Raw genomic sequence first — 20108 nt, 5'->3', positions numbered from 1 at the left:
TTAAGTAGCCATATAAAATTACAAAGCCACTATTGAGCATTATCTAAATTATTACAGTGTGATTTATATGGGCTTGCATTTTACAGGTGTATGTTAAGCATGTTGACGATTCCGTGAGCTCTGTAATTTTGTCAGACATGCTGAGACTGAAAACAAGAATTAGCCATGTAGCATTTTGGTGTTAACTGGGGTCTGTTTCCTGGTATTCGGCTATTTGGTAGACAGAATATGTTGTAACATATCCAAGCATATTTCTGCTTAACAGTCACCAGTACATTTTGTTTTCTCACGCCAAACCTAAAACCCAAGTATCTCAAAAAGCATCAGTCACTGTTTCACTATGGGGGTTACTTGTTTGGATCTGTGGCTGCTTTCTAAATGGCAAACTTTCCTTCAAAGGAAAGTGCATAGAAAAAAAAAAAAGTTTCTAAATAAAAACGAGTGGCAGTCTAGCTTAAACACCAATCACTGTCCATAATATAGTAATGTCCTTCCCAGCACCGATTGTGAACGGGAGTTTCATGCAGCAACTCTGTGGTCATTTACCCTATCTCCCGAGTGACTCAGTCGGCCAATCTCAGTCAGTCTGAATCAGCTGTGTTTGTGGTACAGTCCAGACTCCCACAAAAACCTAGCACACCAATGAGCATCAGTCTCATTAACTCATTAACTAATGACACTTGGTGCATCTGCTGCATAAACTGTAGAAAAATAGATCTGCTGTGGGTTTAGAATCACTGCCATCAACATATCTCAGCCCTCATTTCATATTTTGTGCATTTTGTTTACATTCTGTATATAGGCTACGCCCAGTTAATATTATGTACTGTCTTGTGATCCAGGTATATAACTGCATTAAAATACACTATTTTATCTCACCATTTTTTGAACAAGCCACCAGTTATAGTGGTTATAAAGAAATTGGCGTATTGCATTTAAAATATCTTGCACTCTTCCAGTGTCATAGCCTACAGTAAATGTTTTTGCATTCATTACTTGTTGTTATTGTTAGTTTGTGTTGCAAGTGTTTTTCTGTTATAATGTACCGTCATGCTGTTGCATTGAAAAAAGCTGAAGGATAATTGCAAGATATTAAAAGCAGCTGTTTTTTAAATGGTTGCTTAAAAAAAGCCTATAAAGTGTTTCACAATAATGCTCCTTGAGCTTGGGGCCTTTACGGAAACTTAACAGAATGAGTCTTTTTTTGTCTTTAATGTGATCTAAACCCTGGTAATGAAAAACCTTTACGTGTTAACCCTAAATGTCACCGAAAGCCAGACAAGGCTTAGTATGTTTCTTTCATTTGTACTTATATTTTGTATTAGTCTGAAGGCAAGATATTTCACTGCCCTTATGATACAGCCTATAAAATAGCTTTGCCGTATTCCAACCTGGATGAGAAATAGTCATGGATGACTGAAGAATGGAGAATATCTGATCCTGTGTCCAAGATTTAGCTGATGGTTTTTTCCTCATGTATTTTTCCAAACTTAAATTAGGATCAAAATGACTCCAGTAATTTTATTACCAAAGGTTTTATATGTTGATATGTTAGATTCTAGTTCCAAAATGTTAACTATTGCAAATAGGAACATTACAGTATACGTTCAAGTATTCTTTGCCTTTGCTACAACATAAAGATTTAGCTATATTTAGCTTAATGTATAATCCCCTGAGATGCGTTTATATTCTCATACATATTCATTATTGAATGATAATTGCTGCTATATTTTGCTATTGGCTTAAATAGATTCAAATGTCGGCCCACGTCTTAATTGTATTTCAGTGTTACCTGGTTGTAATCAGTCCACTGATTTAACATAATTCTCACATAACTTAGAATTTTTTAAACCATGTAAAATAGTATTAAAAATCATATGCCTGGATGTAGTCTAATGACTTAGCATGTCTGTGATATGGCTAACTTCAAATCTGAAGCTATGACAAGTTGCCTTTATGGTTGAGTAGAAAATTGCTAAAGAGATCCGGATGAATAACTGTAGTTGGCATTCTATTAACATGTAAACTAATGAAACTGCTGACTCGATTAATTATTCATTAGAACATATGTCACTTTTCAGTTAATTACTCTTACACAGACATGGTGCTTGGTCTTGATGAAGCAGACGGATCACTGATCCTGTTTCCTGTTATTATTTTTGGAGATTGATAACTCAACAGTGTTTTTTTTGATGGGTGCAGCGATGGCTCTCATGGGTAAACCCATGCAGGGCCTTGGGAGTTGAGTGCTTGCAATATATGCTTGGGCCTAGTTATTAACTGGTTGTTTTCCTTTAAATAGTTTCCATGTTTGGAAAAGAATGTCACTGGTGGTTTTTTTGGTGGGCAAGTGTCTTCCAACAGCACCAACCCATCACAATCGCTGTTCTAATTTTGATAAATAAGTAAATGTAACTGTGCTTAACTTGTCTGTGATAAATTGTACAACAATTGAATGTATTATTATTATTTTTTTTTAATTATTATTATTTTGGTGTCCTGGTATCTTTTATTCTCCTGAACAATGCTTATGCTAGATAAGATTTAATAAATTGGCACGTAGTGGCAAAATTGTCTGTAATTTTTGGACACATTTTGATCCTTTAACTGTGAAATGGCAAACAACAATGCTAATTGTTAAACGTGTTAGATCATCGTGTTCCATCCACATGAACCATGATTGATGATTCAACATCATTTGTGACAAGGCGTGCATTTTGTACACTGATGATTGCTGAAGTGTCTGTGGTGATAAAAATAGCACATTTTCTTGACTGATGTTACAGATAGCCTGCTTCATAATAAGGAATACGGTCCAATAGTGGATGATCGTCTATCAAGGTATGCTGATAAGAAGGGAAAAGAACCCCCTTTTTAGACTCTTAATTATCAAAGAGTTAGAGAGTTGGTAAATGCTTTTACTGTTAAAGGTTATATAACACGCACAGGGGTGCAACAATGGTTATTTTAATAGGAGGACCATGTGGAAGTAGGCTACTGTCATATTGGCAAACATTTATTTTATCCTGTTCATGTAATCCTTTTTAACATTGCCTTACATCATCACCACTTGAATGTCAACCATAAATGTGAGCTCAAGAAAATTGTCAATATCCATCCTTATCCTTTAAAGATAGCAGGTGAACAGTCTGGGGTTTAATATTCCTGTGTAATAAAACATGCTGTGTGAGATTAGATCAATTATTAATTAATCAAGCAATCCCCTTCAGGTCGGCTCTGCCATTCAAAGGCACCAGAGGAAAATGAACATTTGTTGTGAGACATCTTGCTATTCAAGTCCATGACCGGCTAATTTACTCGGTGCCCATTTCCCATCTGTCGTGTAGGGTAAACCATCCAACCGCTGTACTTTTCCATCTTTTTGCATGAATTTGTGGTACTTGTGTACCTGTGGTACTAAGTTATATATTAGGTAAGCAGCAATTTTGTTTTGAATCTTTTTCTAAACTGTATGCATTAATGTTTTTGTTTATCTTAAATTTTCTGGTATATTTATTTAACAGAATGATTGTAAGGATGCTATTTATGTGTTGTAAAGATTTATTGACATGGAACCCAACCTTTAAAAAATAAATAAATAAATAAAATAAAAAACAGGACCTATGTAAACCAATAAAAATGACAGTTTTGGAAATTTCTGAATATTGGCTGGTATACAAATTGGTTCATGAAGTAGTTTAAAGTTTGAATAGTACTTTTTTTCTCTGTATTATGGACACCTGAACATGATGCAGATTTTCAGTAGTGAATTCAGGAAGAATTTACTGGATTTCTCTTTGTAAATTAATGCTTGGAACCATTTTATAAAAACCCCTTCTAGCTGACTAGAATTTAGTTGAATTGAATTACTTTATTTAAATAATAATAATAAATGAATCAACAACCACCATCACTGAATGTGTGTCAACCTGGAGATAATAACCAAACAACTCCATTTTGCCAATCCTCCTTACATATTATTTAGGCTGTTGAACTGGCAGCCAAAAAGAAAGGCTTGCCCATTGCATGCAGAAATGCATACCTGTGCTGAAATTATTCTTTTTTTATCTCATTGAGCTACTCAATTGATTGGGAGCCTTTGCTGAGATTAGAGTGGGCAGACAGTTTTGTAGGCGTAGGATAGCACGATAACGCCACTTGTCACTGTGCTGGCAGTGAGAAGGCGTGATTTGAAGAGGAGAAAATTTCAGCTATGGGTTGTCCATGACACACTTGACTTAAAGGGAAATGCCACCCTGGGGTTTTCTTATATTTATAGAAGAGTAGCTGCCCTCCTGATTAAAATGATCTCTCGGACAACTCCTTCATGTTGTGAGTGCCGAGATGTAGCCCCAAACTACTGCGCATGCTCCTGCTTCTTGCTTTACTGTGGACGACAACTGGGCTGGCGCGCTTACAGTCTATGGGCAGGCATTAGACAACTCCAGTCATAGGTTGCCACTCCTACTGAATGCAAATGGAGGGTCTGGGTGTTGCTACCTGGCCTGGAAGCCATTCTTCGAGAGGGCAAGAAAGCTAGCCACTGAAGAAAGAAAATCTAGGTTTATGGTGTACAGTTCAGTTTAATTTTGTGTTTGAGTTCTACCGAAAATAAAATTTCAGTTTCGTGTAGTGCTGCAAATTGAAGGGCTTAACATTGGCAAAAGAATTAATTCATTTTTATCAGTTACTGCAAGATGAGAGTGAGAGAAAACAATGGCTGACTGTAATTGAGAATGCTATCCTCCTATGTGAGTGTGTGGCTGGCACTTTCACCTGGAGGGTTTTGAGGAGGAAATTTGGGTGAGACTACTGAACATACTGTGCGACCGTCTGTTTGCTCGGTCAGAGCCTCTTTCACCTAGTATGGGAGGCCGGGAGGAGGTATCTCCAAAATCAAATTACCTGCCCTTTGTAGTTCTTCAAATACAAGCAAGGGAAGAGGTGTACGTCATTATGACGTATAGGCCAAATTTGCTCCTTCCAGTGCTGCTATTTCTGTGCTGAGGTTACTTTGGCCAGCCACTTAGAGAGACATAATCAGTTGCCCCTTGATCTGTTAAATGATGTTAATGTTGTTTTGCAGTGGAATTTGCATTTTAGGTTCAGTCAGGAACCTTTGGTCCCTTGGAACCAAAGTGCGACCAAGGTAAATGAGCAGAACCCTGGGAACCTGTGAGACTGTATTGCTAATGCACAGATGCTTCTGGATGACCCTGAAAGCATGCCGCAGTGTTGCATCTAAATAAGATCTGAGTTTTAAATTGATTTTTTATGACAAAAAATATAAAAGGTGGTATAGGAATAATCAAAGGATGAATGTCAGGTATTATTGCTGTTTATAATTTTAATTATTTTATATTTTAATTTAATTTTAATGGGCAGATATTAGGGAGAGCATAGGGGAGTGGTGCAGGTAAGATTTGTGGGAGTTCGCTTCTTCAAGACCAATCATGCTGTTGTCTGGTATTACTTCAAGTCATCTTGGTCAACGTTTACTAATTCCGTGTTGGGTTAAATGTACAGACTTGTGTTTACTTGCATAAGAGAGCTCCATTTTTCTTCTAGTTGATTATATTCCCCTGTTTGCATTGTGTTTGCTATTTGCTTTTTATTATTTCACTGCTACTGCTCTGTCAGATTCCCTAGATACTGGCATTTGTTTAATTGTAATATTTAACTATTCATGTCATTACAGTGGCTCAAATCATGTTTCCAAAAGCATATAGGTCTACATGGGTACAATGAGCTCCTTAATGTCTGGGACAAATATGTATGTTTTCTAGATTTAGCTCTGTACTCCACAATTATACAATTCACATATGGTTTAAGTGCTCATTCTCAACTTTTATTTAAAGGTAATTTTAAACTCTTTTGTTTCACCAGGTAGAAATGTTTGGGACATATTAGTGTTATGTAAATGAAAATAGTCCTGTTTACTACCTTATTGCAGGTCCTTTGCATGCAATGACTGATTGACGTCTATGACCCACAGACATCGCCAGGTGATGAGTAGTTTCTCTGGTGATACTCTGCCAGGCCTTTACTGCAACCATCTTTAGATCCTGCTTGTTTCAGGTGGCTAGTTTGCTGAAGGTTTCTCTTCAGCATTTGAAATGAATGTTCATTTGGATTTAGATTTAGGTAGAGGGTGATTGACTTGGTCGGTCAAGAAGTTTCCAGTTTTTGGCTTTGAAAATCTCCGTTGTTGCTTTATTAATATGTTTGGGATCGTTGCCCAGCTGTAAGATGCAGTGCTGTCCAATGAGTTTGAAGGAATATGATTAAACTTGGCCTCCACACTCTGCGCTTTCCATCGCTGTGATATAGGTGAATTATGGTCTCATCTGTCCACAAGACCTTTTCCAGTCTGCAGGGACTTTTACATAGGCTACTTCTTAGCTAACAGTAACCTGGCCATCCTGTTTTTGCAGCTAAAGTGGTATGCATCTTGCAGTGTAGCATCTGTAGTTCTGTTAGTGAAGTCTTCTGAGGACAGTACTCACTGACACATCCATGCCTGCCTCCTGAAGAGTGCTTCTGATTTGTCGGACAGGTGTTTGGGTTTTTTTTTTCTTCATTATGGTGAGAATTCTTCTGTCATCAACTGTAGAGGTCTTTCTTGCTGTTGGTCAGGACGCAATTGTTTGTGGAGTTTGAGGGGTTTGGAAACCTGCGGTTTGAACTGCTTTTTTATGCTTTCTGAGAATTTATGTGAAAAATATGTCATTAGCAATTCTGCTATATTTCAGTTTGGGTATGGTAACATGCAAATGCATTATATAAGCTGGATGGCTAGATTGATGTCCATGCAAACAAATGATACTGATGGTGTTCCTTTCGGTATTGTGTATTATTTTAGATGGAGAATTCACCTTGTAATCAATGTTACCAATTGATGTATATAAGTTATGTGCCATTAACTAAGAAACGAGGCGACAGCCTCTGGTAAACCAGCTGCGATGACGAAAAGGACAAGCTGTCCGTGTATGCGTGTGTGCTGTCAGGCAGGAAGATGGTAATAATGATGTAACCAGTGTACTAGATGTGAGAATGTGAGATATTAGTTCTCTCCCGCTCTCTCTTTCCCTCTGATTTGGCACAGTGAGTTTGCCCAGACCTCTCCAGGCAGCACTGTTAGGCCTATTCATTGCTCGGTGAGAGGAAGGAAAAGAAGGAGCGGGAGGGAGGGAGGGAGAAAGGTTTGAGTGATGATTCATTTCAGCTCATTGTTTGATAGCTGTCCCATCTAACACCCACTCCCTGCCACACAGAAACACACACACACACATACCCTACCTGTACCTCTACATGGCTATGTCTTAAGAAAATAAATATGATGCATTTTTCAGTGGGAATGCAATCTAATACTGTAAATAATGTTGAAATGTCTACATAATATCCAAAGATGTGCAACTAGTTTGTGTAGTACTAACAAAATATTCTTCGTTAGAGCAGGGAACAAGACAAGCTGGTTATTGTCCCTTCTTAGCTCTATGAACTCATCTGGAGCTCATCTGAAGGAACCAAGAAATGTTACTGTGAGCTACTGCAGACCTTCAAAAATAAAAAAATCTATTTCAAACAGCCTATTGATTTTAGTCTTTTTGTTTTTACTTTTTGATACATTTATTATTATTTTGTTATCCATTCATAATTCAGTTTGTTGTCATTTAATTTGAAGGAACCTCTTACGATTAGTTGCAGCTGAGCCTCTTGTAATGATGCTGAGCCTGCTCCCTCGACAGACATTTTGGGCTCATGAAATTCAGTTCCATTTTATATTACATTTTACCCATTCAGGAGATGCTATTGTCTAGAACAGCTTACAGTCTTTACATGCAGTCCATTTATGCAGGTGGACATTTACTGAAGCCATTCTGGTCAAGTACCTCGCTCAAGAGTATGACTTCAGTGCCCTACCTGGGAATCAACAAGTCCGTCCATTATATCCTGCTGCTACTCAATTATCATGGTCATTTGAGATTGAGTTGGAGGCAGAATACATTGTCGGAATGCATTTAGGAATATTTTCTCTGACTTCCTGGATGATCAGCTTGGCTGGTCATTACACATATCATTACCAAACCTTTAAAAATTGATCTGGTCTGCTACACACAGAATTTATGTTTGCACACAATAGCTCACTGGGTAGCGTGTTTGCCTAAGGAACTTTTTGGATGACTGATCCGGGTTCGAATGCCCCCTCTCTCACGAACACTAGATTGCTGGCTAAACTCATTTATGTTCCTGAAATCCAAATAAAATACAACTACTCTTTAGACAATTCTGCTTTTGCTGAGTTTAATGTTAGGTACCTTGCTAATGAGACAGGCCAAGTGTATGACTATATTCTTTGTGGGCCTGGAGCATTTATGATGATGTAATCAGGCAGGAAACAGAAGAAGAAGAAAGGAAAAAAATCAAAATGGAGCTTTATTGTATGGACGTGAGAAGTTGTGAATTCTTTTTGTTGAAATGGGGTCAGAAGGTACAGAAATTAATGTTTTTAAGGGCTGAGAGTCTGTGGTCATTGTGGTTATTTCTATAGGGAACCCTGAAGTGCCAAACTCTTGGCGCTGTATAGGTATGGGGGTATGCCTACCTGGCATACCTGCCATCCCAATATTACCTTGATTTGTAATTTAATATGTTATTCAATTGCTGCAGGAATGCCATTATGGAAAACCTAGGAAATGGACTGCTGTCAGTTTTTTAAAGCTAGTATAGTTGGCTGTGATCTAAACCATTTCTTGAGTGGAAGTTTGGTATTTGCTGAATCCAGTTGTGTGCCACCTAATGTTTTGTCCGTCTCCATTCCCCAGAGTGCATTATGAGGCTGGTTGCTTCATTTCTGGTTGTTAACATATTTAGTACACTCTGGTATGTACAAACCATATATATGGCACATGCAGATTCACAATGGAATTTCCTTAAATCCACAGGAGAGCTGTGGCTATGTTTATTTAGATTTTAATGAGGATTAGATCAGCCTGATGTTAGAAACATGAAAGGATTTCATATTTGTTTGTTTTTTTAGTTATGCAATGAAGAGCTGTACAACATAGATAATTACTGTAGAAAAGGAACAACATAAGTGATCTACATCTACAGTGTAGTTAAAAATAAAATTCAGCTGGAGCTATATAAGTGTTTTAATGAAGTAGCTAGCTCCTTGTACTTAACTTAAGTCTGTTTTACATTTTGTTAGAAAGAGAGAGGTATTACTCATTTTTGAGTATAGAATTTGAGAAAGTGGGTTAGGGGAAACCTCATAATAGTCAACAGTCTTTCAAGGCAGGGAGTCTACCTCCATCTCCATAATAAAATATGTAATTGACATAGGCCTAGTTTTATCTATGTGACAAATTTCTTTTATTCGAGAACATCAGGTTGTTGCTGCCCGTGTGTGCTATCTTTTAAGAACTCATGTTTTACATAAATATTCATCATCTGAATTCATTGCATTATTTTTTTTTCTTCATTTCAAGCCAGAGCTTTTCAGTTTGTTGCTATGCCTGCTGGAAAGAAGAGTGGAATTGCATTTTATTTTATAGTCGTTAAGGACAGAGTAGTAAAACCGTGAAACTGTAGTACCCTCTGTGGTTTGGGTTTAGTCTTAGTGGGCCTTGCCCCCCCCCATACAAAAACCAAATGGAACATAATTTATAACTTAATTTTGGTGATGCTGAACTTTACCCCTTTGAGGTAAAGTTGATGAGGATTGTTTTACACCCATTGTAGATTATGTTCATCCTTGTAACACTGATTTATGTACACTCAAAAAGTAACCCAGTAGCTTTCAGAATGAATATGGAGAAATCAACGTTGAAACTTGTAGGCCTACTGCTTGTTTGAAATGTGGTAGGAGGACATGTTGCTCTGAGCTGGGGCTTTGTCAGTTTGACACAAGCTATGTTTACATGCACACCAGTATCCCAATTATTGGGAACAATCAGTTTATGCTAGTATATAGATTATTGCGTACGCATGGATGTAAGTAATACAATTGCTCCAATAGCTGCATTTACACAATTGTTTCCATAATCTGCGTATGCTCGATGGAAAATGTGTACACGGCAGCCAAGCTTGTTTTCATCCAGGATTGTTGATTTCTGCCTGATATGCGCAGTTTCAAAAAGGCAAAAGAAATTGGAATAAAACATCTACATGAACCAAAAAATCTAAAGATTGGGCAAAAATCCTGGTGTGCTAATTGGGTTTTGCAGCCCAAGGCCCTGGTTGTCCCCTCCCTGATGATAGCCCTAGTGTACATGTAAATGCACCCAGCAAAACTCATAATTAAATTCAGCCATTGGGAATGGCCTCTGTGTGTGAGTGTGTGTGGTTATTGGCAGTTAGACAAAAATGCGAACCTTCAACCTCTCTATGGCTGGTAAGGGAAATGTGACTTGTTTATTTCAAAGTGTAATACTGTAACCTTGAGTTTGTCCATAAGCAAAGATTGCTATTGTTCTTGTATTTTCAAAACCTTCCAAATGGCGCCTGGTGTGTCAGTTTCAATTTCAGTGAAATTTTGTTCTAAAAATAAGAACATGAACTTATTTCATGAAGTGGAAACAAGATTTATTTGTGTCTTTCACAATCCTGGTAATTGGTTGTGTTCTGGGTAATATTCTCAAAGCTTTGAAGAATGAAAGGTGCCCTATTGTGTAGCTATTTTCAGTTTTTGATTGTTTCAGCTTCCTTTCCTGTTCCATTTGCTTGTGCTGTGATTGAGCTGTCTGTTCTCTGATAACCAGTCTCTGTCTTTCTGACAGGACCCAGCTGGGATCTTCGAGCTGGTTGAGGTTGTGGGCAATGGAACTTATGGACAGGTGTACAAGGTGAGAGACAATCAAACAGATTCTAATAATCTACATGTCCTCTTTGAAATCAGTCTATAATTACTGTGTCTGATTTTCACTAATATTGTCTGCTTAGTTCAGCTTAAATGTTCTCCCCACTTGTTAGGGCTCAGGGAGGCAGATTGTATGGGTGAATGAAGGCTTAATTGACAGGTGATTAGATCAGTGGGGGCAGTATAGCACAAAGCATTGCAATGAGGAACTGGAGATGGGTGCTGAGCCGAAGGGAGATGAACTAGTGCAGACTTTTACCTGGTTTGAATCACATTCGCCACCAAAATACTCTGTTTTTGAAATGGTGGTCTTATTTGTTCTTTCACCAGGTAAGAAAAAGTTTATATTTTCATCAGCAAGGTTAATTGTTCAGAGAAGGGAATTGTTAGCAATGGCCTTTTTTTTTTACGAAAAGCAGATCTGTGAATCTTCATGTGCTTGATTTCATCATCCCTTCCCCTCCCACTCTTCCTCTCGCGCCATCCTTATCACCCCCCCTCTTCTTCCCTTCCTCCCAGGGTCGTCATGTTAAGACCGGCCAGCTCGCTGCCATCAAGGTGATGGATGTGACGGAGGAGGAGGAGGAGGAGATCAAAGCGGAGATCAACATGCTGAAGAAGTACAGCCACCACCGCAACATCGCCACCTACTACGGGGCCTTCGTCAAGAAGAGCCCACCCGGGCACGATGACCAGCTCTGGGTGTGTGGGCACGTTCGTCTGTCAGTCTGTCTGCCTGTCTGTACCGAGTTTACTCCATCAGGCAGGGGCCGTGCTTTGTATGAGCGAGTGTGCGAATGTGTGAGTGAATGAGAGCCTCAGTGAGTGAGTGGGAGTGAATGTGAGTGTGTGACAGTAAGTCATAGTGAATGGGAGTGTAAGGGAGAAATCATTAGGGTGAGAAAGGTGTCGGAAAAAAGACTTAATGTTTTCCGCTCATTTGTTATCCCTCCTGTTATTTTATTACTCCTTTTATGTTTGGGGTCAAGTTGACCCCAGCAGTTTACACTGATATAATATTATGACCATAACTGAAGTACTGTATAAGAAAAATGAATCTATTGCATAATACAACATGAAGCGAACAGAAGTCCTTGCTTTGAATTAACTCTCCGTACTCCCTCTGCTTTTCCCTCTCTCTGAAGGAAGTTAAAAAAAGATGGTGATCTGTGTGCTTTCCTTTATTTAAAAAAAAAAGTTGGGTGGGGACTGAAAAACATACCTGGGTGATTCCATATGGATAGACTATGGCTGCCAGGAGGTTGTCAAGCAACTTGCCCCAAATGTGTCTTTGGGCTTCTTTTAAATGCCATCCTGAGCAAACCTGCCAAGCCTCCAATTGCCCAAATAAGGTCTGACCAGAACAGCGATGGCACCTTGTCACCTTGATTTTTTATTTTTATTTTTTTGGGTGGTAATTATCTCCACCTCCAGCCTCAGGATAGCTGAGCAGGTGACAGTGAATTAAGAATTGCCCTTGTTACTTATACACACACTCACACTCACCTCGCACGCGCACAGATATACAGTATGTATACATTTTAATATGTATACATGCAGTTACATGCAAAAGTAGCAGGGCAGTGACAATTTTAGTTGTTTTGTCTCTGTGCTCCAGCACACTGGATATGAAATGAAACACTGAATATGAGGTTACACTGCTGACTGACGGCTTTAATTTGAGTGTATTTATTTACAACCATATTGGGCGAACCCTGTAAGAAGTACAGCGTTTTTCATTTTTATGCATATTTTTGAATGATTATTTATGTATTGATTTAATAACTGTTCCTTTTAAATGTGGTCATTTAATCGATTTTGTCACCCAGCCCAGGGCTGTATATATCAAATTCCCACTCCAATCTGGAATGTCCAACTGTCTGCCAACACAGCTGCTTTCCATACGCAAACCATCCAGCCAGTTCGGGAGCGCCCGAGACATCCAAAGTTCTCCTCTGTAACACGTGGTTCTGCCAGCTGTTTCTTTACACACTGCAGACCTCAGCTAAGCTTGTACATAGCAGTGTCGAAGAAAGACCTTTCATACGCCGCTTTGTATGAAGTCTTACAAGAACATTTTGGCCAGTGCAGGTTGTTTGAGACGAGAGCAATGAAACGAGAATCCTTAAAAAGAATTGGACATATTAATATAAAGTGAAGTAAAATTGACATATTTAGTACTTTGTTGCAGATCATTTGCATTCAAGGACTGCCTGTAGTCTGTGAACCATAGACATCACCAGACGCTGGGTATCTTCCCTGGTGATGCTCTGCCAGGCCTGTACTGCAGCCATCTTCAATTTGTGTTTCGGGATATTTGCCATCAGTCTTGTCATGTGAAACATATTTTCAGTTGGATTCAGTCAACAGTCAAGATCATTCCACTTTTTGGCCCTGAAAAACACCTTGGTTGTTTTAGCAGTGTGTTTGGGGTCATGGTCTTGCTGCAAGGTGAAGCACTGTCCTGTGAGTTTTAAGGCATTTGGTTAGATCTGAGCACATGAGATGTTTCTGTACACTTCAGAATTTATCCTTCTGCTGCCATCAGCAGTCATATCATCAATGAAGAGAAGAGAGCCATTACCTGTGACCGCCATACATGGCCAAGCCATAGCACTACCTACCTCCACCATGTTTCACAGGTGAGAGGGGGTTCTTTGGATCGTGAGCAGTTCCTTTCTTTCTACACACTTTCCTCTTTCCATCACTTTGGTGCAGGTTAATACTCGTCTCATCTGTCCATAGGGCTTTTTTTCAGAACTCGACAGTTTTTTCTGGTGTCGTCTTCTCTTTATGGTAGTCTTTGGCACATCTAAATGGACTGCATTTATATAGCGCTTTCATCCAAAGCGCTTTGCAATTGATGCCTCTCATTCGCCAGAGCAGTTAGGGGTTAGGTGTCTTGCTCAAGGACACTTCGACACACCCAGGGCGGGGTTTGAACCGGCAACCCATCGACTGCCAGACAATCGGTCTTACCTCCTGAGCTATGTCGCCCCACATCTATGCCTACATCCTGTAGTGTTCTTGGGCTGTTCAGCAGTTAACAAAGATTTGTCTTCACAATTGAAAATAATTATTTGGTCATCCACTACAGTGGTCTTCTGTGGTCTACCAGGTCGTTTGCTATTGCTGAGCTCACCAGCTCATTCTTGCTTCCTGATCATCTGTCAAACAGGTGACTTCAACGCACACAATGTTTTTGCTAAGCATAGATTGATTTATTTTCATTTTTCAGCCTCATAATGGCCTGCTTTACTGGCATTGACACTTATTTGGTCCTCATGTTGAGAGACAACAGCAACAGACTCCAAATTCAAATTCCACACCTAGAATCAACTCTAGACCTTCTGTTAGCTTTCTTGTGCGTATACTGATGATGCAAAGACACCGTCTCTTTTCGGAGTGGGGTGGTATCTTCTTTAATGTGCTTCTCGTAACCCTGTTTCTCTAACGGTGCTTGAGGGTGTGGGGGTGTACGTGTGAGTCACTGGTGTTTATAGCTCTGCTCTTTCCCTCCTAGCTGGTGATGGAGTTCTGTGGGGCTGGCTCCGTCACAGACCTGGTGAAGAACACCAAGGGGAACTCCCTGAAGGAGGACTGGATCGCCTACATCTGCAGAGAGATCCTGAGGGTGAGCGGGCTCGCACAAACCATGCCCTTCTGCGGTGGCTGTCACTTCACTGCGTTAACTCCATATATGGAATTAACGGAAATGCAAATGGGAGACTGTGTCTCTCTTTTAATTATAATTACAATAAAGCAAATCTCCTTGTGCTCCACCCTCACTCCCACACCTTTTCTCTGTCTCTCGCCCCCCCCCTTGTCTCCCTCCCTCTCCCTCCTCTCTCTCTCCCCTTCTGTCTCACTTTCTCCCTCACCCTCTTTTCCTCTCTCTCTGTACAGGGCCTCTCTCACCTCCACGCCCACAAGGTCATTCACCGGGACATTAAGGGTCAGAATGTGCTGCTTACTGAAAATGCAGAGGTCAAACTGGGTGAGTATGTCTGCTTGCGTGTCAGCTTTGGCCATTCCCAATTTATAAACCCAGCTTTAATTGCCTGAGTGTGTGTGTAGGCCTGCAGATTTAGATCTGTACAACAGTGTATCTGGTTATTCTACTACAACCCACCCCCTCCTCAATGGACATTAAGGTGATTGTACTATATAAAAGTTTCAATTTTAGGAGATGTATACTGTATTAATCTCTTAAAACCATACTGGCCAAAACACGATCACTAACCACAAGCAAGCAATATAATGACAGAAAGTATATTAAATGAATACAGAATGATGCTCCAGTTTTGCTTGGTCAAGGGCAGTCCCGGAGTACTGTGACAGTGTTGTCAGTGTGTTTTCTTCCTCCTCCTCTTCCTTAGTGGATTTTGGGGTGAGCGCACAGCTGGACAGGACCGTGGGGCGCAGGAACACCTTCATCGGCACGCCCTACTGGATGGCTCCGGAGGTCATAGCCTGCGACGAGAACCCCGACTCCACCTACGACTTCAGGGTAATGCGTCATGCTCTTGCCTAAAGTATATAGCAAAAATACGAAATTTCACCCTGCTTTTAACATACTTTTGGAGGGCACTGTATGTTATAGATAGCACGGTTTACACGCGAAAGAGCATTTAAGTGTGCAAGTGTGTGCGCATGTGCATGCTTGTGTGTGCACATGAGGGCGAGTGTGTGCATGTGAGTGCGAGTGTGCATGAGTATGTGTGCATGTGCATGACCGTGGGAGTGATAGAGTTGTCAGACTGAAGAACCTCCTGTTTCTGTCTCCCTGTAGAGTGATATCTGGTCTCTGGGGATCACAGCAATAGAGATGGCTGAGGGAGCTCCACGTGAGTTCAGGCACACACATGTACATGCACACATATATATACATACGCACCTGCGCACCACACACACACACACACACATACACACACGCACACACACCTGCTGTGTGGGGTTTTTATCTTATTAAGGTAATCTGTTTGTCTTTTTATTGTACATTTAATGTAAAAAAATTTTTTACAAAAAAACACCAGATTGAAACATGAAATCATGAAACTTTGATTGAACACAAACCCAGTAAAGACACAGCACTTGAAGAAGGAATGAAATTTTCAAGAACTGTGGAATTTTTTTGATTACTGTTGGTTTGTTATTACAATTCGACTTTCAAAGGAAATACTTCAAGTTCTGTAATTGTAATAATTTGTTAAACCACAGGAGAGTTTTCTCTAGTGTATTCGTTTAATTTGCTTATTGATTAAACAAAGTATTCATTTCAGTGCCACATTTGTTAGGTGAAATTATTGTATTTGTTGATAGACACACACAAATACACACAGGTCATGTGTGCTTGCTGTTTGGTGGATCTAACCTAACCTATTCCCATGCACTATAAAAGACAAAACAGCCAGGAGGAACTGGAGCCGTGTGTTAATGAATGAATAATGTGAATGAGTGTACACCTCTGATTGCGTGTACTCTCTGTCTGTCTCAGCGCTGTGCGACATGCACCCAATGAGAGCTCTCTTCCTCATCCCACGGAACCCGCCTCCTAAACTCAAATCCAAGAAATGGTATTCAGATGATTATTTTTTTCTTTATTTTTTCTGTTCCCGGGTGTCTTTTGTTCTGTGACTTGAGCTTTTATTTTCTTTCCATATGCTTCTCTGTCCAGTATTTGTTTTTCTTCTCCTCTGCTTCCTTCCTGTCGTTCTCCCATAGCCAAGCAGCTGCTCTGCTTTTCAGAATTCCCAAATCCCTCTCTGTGTCTGTTCCTCAACCATCCTAATAGCCTCATCCCTGTCTCTTCCAGCCTGTCTCCCCTGTGGTCCCCTTTTTTGTGTACTGTGCCCCCCTTCACCTTCTCACTGAACCATATGTTCTCTGTTCCTCTCTTCCTTTCCTCTGTATGCTTTTATTTATTATTTGTTCCTCCTCTTTTCCTGCATGCCACTCTCCCTTTGTTCTGCCTTGGAAATGTTAATTTTTTGCTGCCCGACGTCCCTCCTCCAGGTCTAAGAAGTTCATAGACTTCATAGAGGGGTGCCTGGTGAAGACGTACCCCAGCCGACCCTCCACCGAGCAGCTGCTGAAGCACTCCTTCATCCGGGACCAGCCCACCGAGAGGCAGGTCCGCATCCAGCTCAAGGACCACATCGACCGCACCCGCAAGAAGAGGGGAGAGAAAGGTGAGGCCCGGCGCAGTGTGTGTGCGCGCGTGTGTGTGCGCATGTGTGTGTGCGTGTGTCTGGCCACATGTGTGTGTGCACGTGTGTGTGTGTGTGTGTGAGTGAGCATGCATGTTTGTATCCATGCACTGCCATTAGCCTTCTAGTGTCTGTTTATATATGGGTTTGTAAGTGTTAATTTGACTGCTTATAAGCGTGTATTATTGTGCGTGTGTGGGTGCGTGCGTGAGAGACATCATCTCCAAGGCTACAAAAGGAGGTGAAGTACTGTGTGTATTGCATATGTGCTTTGCATGTTCATAGTCATACATGTTTTGGCCTATGTGTATATTTTAGTGTACCTAAAAAAGTACCCTGTTCATAGTAACACTCTCTCACTCTTTCTGTCTTTCTCTTTCACTCTGTCACTCTCTCCAGAGGAAACTGAGTATGAATACAGTGGCAGTGAAGAGGAGGATGAGAACAGAGGGGATGAGAGAGAGTCAAGGTAACAGCGCTTTAGTCTTACTTTATACCTGTAAGCAAAGAGAGAAGATGACACATTCTGACACTGGCTCCTCTCCCTCTATCAAGTTCAAATGGCTTTTTTGGCATGAATGGAAATGAACCGTTGTTGCCAAACCAATATAGTGTATAATGAATATTTGTATAAATAAATAACTAAACAAACCAATGAATAATAAAAGGCAATGGCTAATTTCCATTAACCGCAATTGTTCATGTTTTGCTGTCACATGACGTGACTCTGGTTTTTAGTTTACAAATGATCTCCCTCCCTTTCTTTATCACTCTCTCTCTCTCTCTCTCCCTCCCTCCCTCCCCTCCTCCCGTGCACAGCTCCATCCTGAACGTGCCGGGCGAGTCGACTCTGAGGCGGGACTTCCTGCGCCTGCAGCAGGAGAACAAGGAGCGGTCGGAGGCCCTGCGGAGGCAGCAGGCCCAGCTGGCGGCTCAGCGCCGCGACCCCGAGGAGCACAAGAGGCAGCTGCTGCACGACCGGCAGAAGCGCATCGAGGAGCAGAAGGAGCAGCGGCGCCGCCTGGAGGAGGTAGCGCTGCACGGGCCCGCTGCTGCGCCCAGCGCGGTGTGCTGCACTTTACCACACTTTACTGCGCTTTCCTGCGCTTTACCACGCTTTAGCGCTTTATCACGCTTTATCGCGCTTTACCACGCTTTACCATGCTTTACTGCACTTTACCACGCTTTACCATGCTTTACTGCGCTTTACCACGCTTTACCATGGAGCACTGTGCGGTGCTGTCGCTGAGATACTGAGGAGGCCCTGCTGAAACAATACTGTTCTTTTACCCACCGCCGTTTACTGCACTTTCTTATGGTATGCTGTGCAGTACTGTCACACTGACCCACAGCAAGAGAGACTGGCCTGCAGGTTAAAGCCTGTGCTGTGCCGTTAGCCAACTATGACTGGGACTCATGCTTTTGTTTGCGACAGGGGTCGGGCGGGTTTAAGTCAACCAGCGTTGCTTGGGTTACCGTTGCATTCGCTCCCAGTAGCAGTGTGCCAAGTGCCCGCGAGCTACCAGCTGCAGCCAGCGAGCGGTCGGATCTGGGTTAGCTCTCCTGTAGCACTGTATGGCCTGCAGAGTGGTAAATACCGTAGTGCCTGGTTTCTGTGTGAGCATATCGGAGGAGTGCAGACACTTCCGCTGGGTGTATGAGCCAAGAGGCACAGTTGGGGATTTATAATCAGACAGAACAACAGTTAATAAAGGAAAGAAAAGAGCAGTCCCTGCTACTGTATAATGGTTTTTATTATTTCTTAGATACTTCCTTTGTTGTTTGGGGGCTACTGTGCCCCTGATAACAATCTAAATATTTAATTCAGCGTTTGTATTAAATTTGTGGATGACGGCGACCATAAAAACATAGCCTGTCCTCAGTTCACACCGCGGACGCTGCAGGTCTCCTCAGTTGTGCAGTCTTTTTCAGTGGAAAGCTCTGCAGTAGCACACACAGATTTCTTGTGTCCTTTTCAGCTAAACGCTAAATTTAGTTCTTCCTGCTATTACTGAAAAGCAAACCTTTGAGCGTCGATGTACATGATCTTTCTTTGAACAATTCACAAGAAGAAGGTGCATGAAAATAGCAAGCCTTCAGCGACTAATGAGCACGTTGATGAAAGTGCCTTTTTTAGTCGTACCGCAATCAAAACCAGTGGATGCTGTCATAACTGACTGCAGCCGTGACTTCTGCATTTCATGCAAAGAAATGTCCCCACATAGCAAAATCTCTAGAGAATGATGAAATTGCTGCTTGTTGTGGCTAGAGTTTTTCTGTGTGACTCAAACAAAACATTTTCCCCCTGTTTTTCTTAAAGGAAACTATTTTTTTCTGTAAGGGCATGTTCATTTTCTGTGCATTATGTCTGACTGCGGTACATTGAATTGTTAGCACCATCATCCAACCAGAATTGTACATATTACAGATTGTAGCATAGCAACTCTCGGTTCATCTACCCTCTCAGACATTCAGTATCAGAGAGTATGCAAGATGGTGGGGTCAGGAATGAGGTTGGATCTGTAGCAGCCTCGTGACACATGCATTTCTTTTTCTCTCTTCCTCTCATTTCCCCCTGTCCGCACACTCATTCACTCTCTCAGCAACAGAGGAAGGAGCGCGAGATGGTGAGACAGCAGGAGAAAGGCCCCCACCGCCGAATGGATGATCTCAGGAGGGAGGAGGATCGGAGGATGGCTGAGAGGGAGCAGGTAGCCAATCACAAACAGCTTCAGGTCACAGCCAGCCAAATAGAGGGGAGGTGTGGTTTGCTCTGTGAGCTGATTGGAGATTCTGCGCTGTCACTAAAGTAATCGCAGCACCAGTCTGGAATACAGGAATTTTCCTTTGGAGTTGTTGCCATAGCAGCAGAATGGCAGCATGGCTGTGGTTTGTGGAGATTCTATTTTTTGCATCTATTGGTTTCTTTTACCCTTTTTCTCTTTTTTCACCGTGGTGTCAAGCGTACCACAAGGACGGTGTGAAAATGTGCAGAACATTTTGCCTGCATTTTACAGTTGCTACTATTCCATGTGGTC

The 20108-nt window shown here is 41.3% G+C and overlaps 1 protein-coding gene across 5 annotated transcripts in view; it reads left to right on the top strand.

The window, feature by feature from the left end:
• mink1 (misshapen-like kinase 1) overlaps positions 1 to 20108 on the top strand; it is a 49194-nt gene that overhangs the window by 3279 nt on the left and 25807 nt on the right. For all 5 annotated transcript variants that reach the window (XM_035433909.1, XM_035433911.1, XM_035433910.1 and 2 more), the window contains exons 2-12: positions 10782 to 10847; positions 11381 to 11563; positions 14385 to 14495; positions 14768 to 14858; positions 15241 to 15371; positions 15654 to 15708; positions 16359 to 16437; positions 16877 to 17052; positions 17470 to 17539; positions 17890 to 18100; positions 19674 to 19781. In XM_035433909.1, coding sequence (XP_035289800.1) covers positions 10782 to 10847; positions 11381 to 11563; positions 14385 to 14495; positions 14768 to 14858; positions 15241 to 15371; positions 15654 to 15708; positions 16359 to 16437; positions 16877 to 17052; positions 17470 to 17539; positions 17890 to 18100; positions 19674 to 19781 — 1281 coding nt within the window. The remainder of the gene's footprint in view (positions 1 to 10781; positions 10848 to 11380; positions 11564 to 14384; positions 14496 to 14767; positions 14859 to 15240; positions 15372 to 15653; positions 15709 to 16358; positions 16438 to 16876; positions 17053 to 17469; positions 17540 to 17889; positions 18101 to 19673; positions 19782 to 20108) is intronic.

This window comes from Anguilla anguilla, chromosome 9, assembly GCF_013347855.1.
Source record: "Anguilla anguilla isolate fAngAng1 chromosome 9, fAngAng1.pri, whole genome shotgun sequence".
NCBI classification, from domain to species: domain Eukaryota; kingdom Metazoa; phylum Chordata; class Actinopteri; order Anguilliformes; family Anguillidae; genus Anguilla; species Anguilla anguilla.
Note: the sequence above shows the minus strand (reverse complement) of the source record. Positions and strands in the feature narration are given on the sequence as shown.